The sequence below is a fragment of the Notamacropus eugenii genome, chromosome 4 (genome assembly GCF_028372415.1).
Source record: "Notamacropus eugenii isolate mMacEug1 chromosome 4, mMacEug1.pri_v2, whole genome shotgun sequence".
NCBI lineage: Eukaryota > Metazoa > Chordata > Mammalia > Diprotodontia > Macropodidae > Notamacropus > Notamacropus eugenii.
Window position 1 is genome coordinate 362995774 of NC_092875.1, and position 9632 is coordinate 363005405.

General features: G+C 39.8%; 1 protein-coding gene across 2 annotated transcripts; it reads right to left on the minus strand.

Moving 5' to 3' along the window:
- Positions 1 to 2646: 2646 nt before the first annotated feature.
- LOC140498525 (large ribosomal subunit protein uL16-like) lies at positions 2647 to 3270 on the minus strand. 2 transcript variants are annotated; one of them, XM_072599528.1, is made up of 2 exons: positions 3191 to 3270; positions 2647 to 3082 (listed from the first exon to the last, which is right to left on the minus strand). In XM_072599528.1, the coding sequence occupies exons 1-2, from the start codon at positions 3268 to 3270 to the stop codon at positions 2704 to 2706; spliced, it is 459 nt and encodes a 152-aa protein (XP_072455629.1). In that variant the 3' UTR covers positions 2647 to 2703. The 2 variants fall into 2 exon arrangements, with proteins under 2 accessions (XP_072455629.1, XP_072455628.1); XM_072599527.1 differs by having other exon boundaries at positions 2647 to 3270.
- Between the last annotated feature and the right edge of the window lie 6362 nt (positions 3271 to 9632).

A 9632-nucleotide genomic window follows, 5' to 3' on the forward strand; every position in this document is an offset into this window, starting at 1 on the left:
TATCCTGCTCTCCATCACACCCCACCCCTCTCCTATCCCTATCTTCTCTCTTTTCTTGCAAGGCAAGATAAATTTCCATACCCCTATCGCTGTAGTTCTTATTTCCCGATTATATGCAAGAAAAATTCTCAACATTTGTTTCTAATACTTTGAATTCCAACTTCTTTCCCTCCCCCACCCCCAGCCCTCCTAAGAAGGCAAGTAATTCAATACAGACTAAATATGTGTTGTTTTGCAAAAGACTTCCATAGTAATCATGTTGTGTAATACTAATTATATTGCCCTCTGACCTACCCTATTCCCCCTTATTTTCCCCCCTACAATTGACCTTGTCCCTTCTTGAAAATGTTTATTTCTAGTGGCTCCCTTCTCCCACTTGCCCTCCCTTCTAACATTCCCCTCGCTCCACTTATCACCTCCTCTCCTACTTTCCTGTGGTGTATATAAATTTTCGTATCAAATTTAATGAGCATGTTATTCCCTCCTTCAGCCACATGTGGGGAGAGTAGCATTATTTTCCCCCTCCCTCTTTCTCCCTTATCTCCTCCGTTGAATAAGATTTTTCTTATCTCTTTATGAGTTATAGCCTGGCCCATTCCATTCCTCCCTTTCTCTTCCTGGAATTTTCCTCCTTCTCCCCTTAATTTTTATTTTATTTTATTGTGAGTGTGTGTGTGTGTGTATGTATGTATGTATGTATGTATGTATGTATGTATGTATGTATGTATGTATGTATGTACAATCTCTCCAACTACTCAAATACTGAGAAAAGATTTCAGTTAAAAATATTTTCTTTCCATGTAGTAATGTAAACAGTTCAGCTTTAGACAGAGTCTTTTATGATTTTTCTTTTCTGTTTACCTTTTCATGCTTTCCTTGATTCTTTTCTTGGGAAGTCAAATTTTTAAATCTAGTTCTGGTCTTCTCCTCAACATGAAATCTTGAAATTCAACTATATCACTGAATGACCATATTTTCCCTTGAAGTATTATATTCAGATTTTCTGGTTAGGTGAGTCTTGGCTTCAATCCCAGTTCCTTTGACTTCTTAAATATCCCACTCCAAGCCCTTCAATCCCTTAATGTTGAAGCTGCCAGAACCTGTGTTATCCTGATTGTATTTCCACAGTAGTCAACTTGTTTCTTTCTAGCTGTTTGGAGTATTTTCTCCTTGTTCTGGGGACTCTGAAACTTGGCTACAATATTCGTAGGAGTTTCTCTGTTCAGGTTTCTTTCAGGAGATGATCAATGAATTTTTTCAATATCCATTTTGCCCTCTGATTCTGTAACATCAGGGCAGTTTTCCTTGATAATTTCATGGAAGATAATGTCTAAGCTCTTTTTTTGATCATGGCTTTCAGGTAGGCCAATAATTTTTAAATTATTTCTCCTGGATCTATTTTCCAGGTCAGTTGTTTTTCCAATGAGTTGTTGCACCTTATCTTCTATTTTTTCAATTTTTTGGTTTTGTTTACTAACTTCTTGGTTTAACTCATAGTCATTCATTTCCATGAACTCAATTCTCTCTTTCAAAAAATTATTTTGTTCAGTGAGCTTCTGAACCTTCTCCTCCATTTGGCTAATTCTGCTTTTTAAAACCTTCTTTTCCTCGTTGGCTTTTTGGACCTCTTTTTCCAATTGAGTTAGCCTCTTTTTAAAGGTGTTATTTTCCTCAGCATTGTTTTGGTTCTCCTTTATTAAGCTGTTAATTTGTTTTTTTAAGTTCTTCTATTGCCTGAGCCCATTTTAAGTCCCCTTTGGAGGAAGAGGCCTTGACTTCCTCTGACAGTATGCCTTGTTCTACCTTATCCAAAAGGATGGGGGGAGACATCTGTTCCCCAAGAAAGTAACCTTCTATAGTCTTATTTTTTTTCCCTTTTTTGGGCATTTTCCCAGCCAGTTACTTGACTTTGACTTGAGTTTCCTCTCCACAACCACCTCACCTCCAGTTCTGCTCAGGCAGGGCTTGGGGGCTGACATTCAAATGCTACTCCCAAGTCTTAGGGGTTTTCTGTGGGGGTGGGGCTGCTATTCAGTGTGAGATTAAGTTCAGCTGCTCAGGGCAGGTCAGGGGCTGGACCCAGGGTTTAGTTCCCTCAGGGGGTTTATGAGGAGACCTTCAACAGTTGGAGGCCACTGCCTGGTTTGGGAGCCCTGTTGACTGCTACCTCCACTGCTCTCTTCTGAGGGGTCCTGAGTTATGGGGACACCCCGCTCCCCTCTCAGCCAGCCAAAAAGACCCTCTCACTGACCTTTGGCACTTGTGGGTTGAGGGCTCTGCACTGCTGCTGGAGATTCTGTCCCTGAAGCCTCCTCAGATCTGCTCCTGTCAGTGCCATGCACGCTTTGCTCTGCATCCAGTGTACACCAGACCCTTCCCTTTGGTTTTCAGGTCTCTCTGGAATAGAAATCTCCTCCACTCAGTTTTTCGGTGGCTTCTGCTACTCTAGAATTTTTAGAGTTCTTCTTTGCAGGTATTTTACAGGCTGTGGGGTAAGCATATGTGTATCTTTCTACTCCACCATCTTGGCTCCTCCTCAACATATTAATTTTTTTTTTTGTTTTTTAGCAGTAGCTAATTTATTTATGCCTGTGAGAAAAGTTAGATGTCACAGCAACACACCCCTCAGGAGTGGAGTGCCCACCATTTCTCCAAGGGGCCCTGGCTGGGGATATACTTAACCCCACAGCCATCAGGAATGAGTCACTTCTCAGCTATCATATCCTCAAACTCATCAGCATTGAACTTGGTGAAACCCCATTTCTTGGAGGTGTCAATCTTCTGGCAGCCAGGGAACTTGAACTTGGCTCCACACAAAGCTTCAATCACATGTTCTTTATTTTGGAACTTGGTTAGAATCGACATGATAACTTGACCAAAGTGTACACTGGCTACGGTGCCCTGGGGTTTCCCAAAGGCTCCCCTCATGCCAGTATGAAGCCTATCAGCCCCAGCACAGGACAACATCTTATTGATGTGGATGATGTGAAAAGGATGTAGCCACACATGAATATGAAAGCCATCCTTGCCACAACTATTCACCATGTACCTGTTGGCACAGATCCTAATGGCCTCTAAGCCTTCTGATGACAGCTGCTCGTATTCATCTGACACCATGTGGCCACACAATGGAAATTCATCCACTTTTGCTTTCTTTCTGCCAAGGTCGAAGATTCGTATCTTGGCATCAGGAACTTCCCTACAGAAACGGGACTTTGGGTACAGTTTATTTTTACAATACCTATAACAACTAGTGGGATGCTGGCCCATGGGGCCAGTGCCAGAAGGGGCTGAGACAGAAAGTGGGAATGGAAACAAAAGCATCTTTCAGGGCCAAGGCAGAGGCATGGAGCAAGATGGGGTACCGCCAGCCATGCTCACGTCGCTGCAGGGAAAGGGCTTCTCCCCCCATATTAAACTCTTAAAGAATGCTTTTGTGTGAATTTATTTTTGAATATGCTGCCTTTCTCCAGCCATCCTTTATAATAAAGGTACAAAGGAAAAAATACCCCCAAATAGCAGTTGAGTGAAAGCAAACATAATGAATAAGCCTGACAGAATTTTAAATATTATGTGCCAATCTGTAATTTCCTTACTTCTGTCATGAAAAGGAGTAACATTTTCAGAAATCTTCTTGGGGGCTTACTTTTATCATAATTTCAGTCATTGTGTTTGTGTGTGTGTTTTTTTAATATATATTTCTTTTTACTTTACTTTGTGGGATTTTGGACTTCCTTTTCCATTTGACTGATACTGCTTTCTCAGTCATTCTTCTCCACATTGGATTTTGGGATCTATTTGCCATTTGGCTTAGTATATTTTTAGAAGTGTTTTTTCTTCAGCATTTTGGGGTCCCCTTCAGCAAGTAGTTGACTCATTTTTCATGATTTTCTTGCATCACTCTCAGACAAGTCCAGAAATGATATAAACATAACTTCAAAACCCTTTTCACATAAATAAAGTCAGAGCTAAACAGCTGGAAGATGTATGAGTTGCTCATGGGCAGGCTGAACCAATATAATGAAAATGGCAATTTTATCTAATTCAGTGACATACCAATCACTAATAAAAATATTGTTTAGAACTGGAACAAGAGTAACATGATTAATCTCAAAGAAGAAAAGTTCAAGGATATCAAGGGAATCCATGGAAAACAATAGGAAGCAAGGTGGTCTAACCATATTATATCTAAAACTATATCATAAAGTAGCAATATTCAAAGTTATTTTTTTTTACTGGCCAAGGAAGAGTGATGGATCAGTCACAGATTACGTACAAAAGATACAGTAGTAAATGCCCATAGTAATCTAGTATATGGCAAACGCAAAGATCTAAACTTTTGGAAGAAAAACTCATTCTTTGATAAAAACTACTGAGAAAAAAAATTGGAAAACAGTATAAGAGAAACTAAGTACAGAGCAACATCTCACAACATAAACCAAGATAAGATCAACTGCTACATGATTTACACATAAATGGTGATACCTTAAGCAAAATAGGGGAAGCATGAAATAATTTATCTCTCAGATTTATGGGTAAAGAAAGAATTTAGGATTAAAGAAAATAGAGAGAGTATGGCAAAATATAAAATAAACAATTTTGATTATATAAAATTAAGAAGTTTTTGTGCAAACATAACCAATGAAAACAAAATTCAAAGGAAAGCCAAAAACTGGGAAAATAATTTTGCAACAAGTACCTCTGATCTACTCTGTTTCTATTTCATGAGAAATTTCATCCCATTCCCATTCACTGTTATGATTACTGAGTCTATATTTCCCTCCACCTTATTCTTTCTTCTGCTTCTCCTCTTCTTTCTCCCTGTCACTCCTCACTAGTGTTTTGCTTCTATCTACAGCCTCCCCTGATCTGTCCTCCATTCTCTCAGTGCCTTACCCCTTTACTTACTCTCCTTCCCTCCTACTTCCCCGTCAGGTAAGATATATTTCTATTTTCCATTGATTGTGTATATTATTCCTTCTTTGAGCCAGTACTGAAGAGAGTATGGTTGAAGCAATGCCCATTACCAGTCCGGCCTCCATTCCATCTTCTCCTCTAGTGCAACAGGTGTTTCACACCTTTTAATGTGAAATAATTTACCTTGTTCTACCTCTCCCTTCCTTCAGCACTCAGTGCATCATCTATTCCAGAGAGGTCTCTGTAGTTTTCTTTTTTTTTTTTCCATTTGCATTTTTTTTTATTTAACTTTTAACATTTATTTTCACAAAATTTTGGGTTATAAATTTTCTCCCCTTTTATCCCCTCCCCCCCCCAACCCCAAGCATTCTAATTGCCCCTGTGACCAATCTGCTCTCTGTTCTATCCTCCCTCTCTGCCCTTGTCTCCGTCTTCTCTTTTGTCCTGTAGGGCCAGATAGCTTTCTTTACACCTTAACCTGTATTTCTTATTTCCTAGTGGTAAGAACATTATATTTGATCCTAACACTTTGAGTTCCAACTTCTTTAGCTCCCTCCCTCTCCACCCCTTCCCTTTGGAAGACAAGCAATTCAATATAGGTCAAATCTGTGTAGTTTTGCAAATGATTTCCATACTAGTTATGTTGTATAGGACTAACTATATTTCCCTCCCTCCTATCCTGTCCCCCATTACTTCTGTTCTCTTATGATCCTTTCCCTCCCCATGAGTGTCGACCTTGGATTGCATTCTCCTCCAATGCCCTCCCCTCTATCCTCCCCCCCACCCTGCTTGTGCCCTTGTCCCCCACTCTCCTGTATTGTGAGATAGGTTTTCCTATCAAAATGAGTGTGCATTTTATTCTTTCCTTTAGTGGAATGTGATGAGAGTAGACCTCATATTTTTCTCTCGCCTCCCCTCTTTATCCCTCCACTAATAAGTCTTTTGATTGCCTCTTTTATGAGAGATAATTTGCCCCATTCAATTTCTCCCTTTCTCCTCCCAATATTTCTCTCTCACTGCTTGATTTCATTTTTTTTTTAAGATATGATCCCATCCTCTTCAATTCACTCTGTGCACTCTTTCTCTATGTATGTGTGCGTGTGTGCATGTGTGTGTGTGTACTCCCACCCAGTACCCAGATATTGAAATGTTTCAAGAGTTACAAATATTGTCTTTCCATGTAGGAATGTAAACAGTCCAACTTTAGTAAATACCTTATGACTTCTCTTTGCTGTTCACCTTTTCATGGTTCTCTTCATTCTTGTGTTTGAAAGTCAAATTTTCTTTTCAGCTCTGGTCTTTTCATCAAGAAAATTTGAAAATCCTCTATTTCACTGAAAGACCATTTTTTCTCCTGAAGTATTATACTCAGTTTTGCTGGGTAGGTGATTCTTGGTTTTAGTCCTAGTTCCTTTGACTTCTGGAATGTCCTATTCCATTCCCTTCAATCCCGTAATGTGGAGGGTGCTAGATCTTGTGTTATCCTGATTGTATTTCCACAATATTTGAATTGTTTCTTTCTAGCTGCTTGCAATATTTTCTCTTTCACCTGGGAATTCTGGAATTTGGCCACAATGTTCCTAGGAGTTTCTCTTTTTGGATCTCTTTCAAGTGGTGTTCTGTGGATTCCTTGAATATTTATTTTGCCCTCTGGTTCTAGAATCTCAGGGCAGTTTTCCTTGATTATTTCATGGAAGATGATGTCTAGGCTCTTCTTTTGATCATGGTTTTCAGGTAGTCCCAGAATTTTTACATTGTCTCTCCTGAATCTATTTTCCAGGTCAGTTGTTTTTCCAATAAGATATTTCACATTATCTTCCATTTTTCCAATCTTCTCGCTATGTTCTCTGATATCTGTCTTTCTCACAAAGTCCTTAGCGTCCATCTGTGCCATTCTAGTTTTGAAAGAACTATTTTCTTCAGTGAGCTTTTGAATCTCCTTTTCCATTTGCCTAATTCTGCTTTTGAAAGCATTCTTCTCCTCATTGGCTTTTTGAACCTCTTTTGCCAATTGATTTACGCTAGTTTTCAAGGTGCTAATTTCTTCAACATTTTTTTGGTTCTCCTTTAGCAGGGAGCTGATCTGCTTTTCATGCTTCTCTTTCATCCCTCTCATTTCTCTTCCCAGTTTTTCCTCCACCTCTCTAACTTGATTTTCAAAATTCTTTTTGAGATCTTCCATGGCCTGAGCCCTTTGGGTGGGCTGGGACACAGAATCCTTGATTTCTGTGTCTTTGCCTGATGGTAAGCATTGTTCTTCCTCATCAGAAAGGAAGGGAGGAAATGTCTGTTCTTCAAGAAAGTAGCCTTCAATAGTTTTATTTCTTTTCCCTTTTCTGGGCATTCTCCCCAGACAGTGACTTGACCTCTGAATATTCTCCTCACACCCACCTCGCCTCCTGGTCCTCCCAGACAGCATTTGGGGACTGAGATTCAAATGCTGCTTCCCGCCTTAGGGCTTTTGGTGGGGGCAGGTCTGCTATTCAGTGTGAGAATTAAGTTCAGGTGGTCAGGTCGGGGCAGGGCTGCCTCTCAGGCTCAGTTCCCTCAGGGGGTTTATGTACAGACCTTCCACAATGGATCCAGGCTCCCACCCGCTTGGGGAGCCCCTGTCTGCAGCCGCCTCTCAGCTTCCATCTCCCGGGGGGACCCGAGGCATGGGGGCACCCCACTCCCCTCTCAACCCGCCAAAGGGACTGTCTCACCAACCCCCGTCATCTGTGGGTGGAGGGACCCGCGTGTCCGCTGGAGATCCCATCCCTGAATCCCGCTCGGATCTTTTCCTCACGGTGTCGCGGCCACTGCAGGGCTGCCCTCTGCTCCCAGTCCCGGTGCCCAGTGAAGGACCCCCCGTGAGAGGTTTGCAGGTCTCTCCAGAACAGAAATCTCCCTCCCTCCAATATTCCGTGGCCTCTGGGTGCAGAATTCACCGTGAGTTGGTCCCCTCTAGCCGTTCTGTGGGTTATGTGTTCGGAGCTATGTGTATGTGCTTCTTTCTACTCTGCCATCTTGGCTCCGCCCCTCTGTAGTTTTCAAGAATGATTTAGTGCCATGTTTTGTTAGTTTTGTCTTAGATTGCAAGTAGTTTGATGATTATTTGATTTTTCCCCCTTTTGCCTGGTTTTCAGGTGATTTTTTTTCTCTCATTTTACTCTGGCATTTTCATATCTATATCTATATCTATACATGTGTATCTATATCTACATCTACATCTATATCTATAAATATACATACAAACATGCATATATATATTATTTATTTCAGGCTTAGATTTGTTCTAGTGTTTCCTAACTCATATTTAATTTTCTCATTTCCACATTTTAAGGAATTTTTCCCTTTAGTGAATTTTTATGTACCTTTTTTTTTCATTTAGACAATTCTGCTTTTCAAGGCATTCTTTTTTTCATTGGACTTGTATACTTCTTTTTACCATTTTGTCTATGTTTTCAAGTGCTATTCTGTTTTGTTTCTTTGTTTTGTTTGCTTTCATTCATTCATTAAATGCATTTATTGGGTACCTTTTCTGTTCAGGACAGTGAAAAATATGATTTACATGGCATGATCCTTACTTCACAAGACCTTGCAATTTAGTATGGCAAATGAATCATTTTTATACAAATAGTCACAATGCAAGATTGTTATATTGTCACAACAGAAAGCACTATTAGAATTTAGAAAAGGAAATAATATTACTTCTGTCTGGTGAGTTCTGAGAAGGCTTCATAAAGGAAATGACATTCAATTAAATCTTAAAGGATGTGTACTGGTGCAGTGAATGGAGCACCAGGCATGGAATCAGGAAGATTTGAATTCAAATCAAAGGTCTCAGACATTTACTAGCTATGTGACCCTGACCAAGTCACCTAACCCTGTTTCACCCAGTTTCTTCATCTGTAAAATAAGTTAAAGAAGGAAATGACCAACTTCTCCAGCATCTTTGCCAAGAGAATCTCCCCAAAAGGGGTTATGAAGAGTTGGACATGACTAAAAATGTACATGTGCGAGTAATTCAGATTCCTATATTTTCAGTTTATTAATATAGATCAATTCTATGGATTACACTCTTGTTTTGTTGTTTCTCATTCTAGGACAGGGCCCTGGATGATACAAGTTTTCACTGTTAAGTTACTTATCCTTGGATAACACAGATATAATCTACTGAATTTGGAGAATATACTTCCTGTGTATTTGAATTTTAGTAAATACTAACAAATAATGATCTTCTGAGAGGTATCTGAGTGGCTTAATAGAGAGTCACCCCAACTCTGGAGTAAGAAAGCCCTAGATTTAAGCCTTGCCTCTAACACACATTGATTATGTGGCCTTGGGAAAGTCCATAAACCTCTTATCACCCCTCATAGAAAACTTCAAAAAAATTTAAGTTACAGAATAGTTTCCAATCTTAAGTGGTGGAGTGAGTTTCCTTGACTGGAAGCTCCCTATATAATGAAACCACAGGTCTAGAACCACCCATTAGCCCTCAGATGCTAAGTTCTTTCAGATCTTTCTAGAAATAGAACAGAGACTTGGAATGACCTCTGAAGTCTGTTCCAGATCTGAGACATAAGGATTCTGTAGCCTATTTTATTGGGATCAATAGTCTTCTTAATGTTTTGCCTTTTTGTATTTCTCAGAAAACTCTGATTTTGTAACAGTTTCAAGTCTGAATTCACCTAATGAACTAGTTTGGCTGCAATATTATCTCCCTATTTAAG

Coding starts and splice junctions, on each gene's coding strand:
- LOC140498525 (XM_072599527.1), bottom strand. CDS start 3,270: ATGGGCCAGCATCCCACTAGTTGTTATAGGTATTGTAAAAATAAACTG.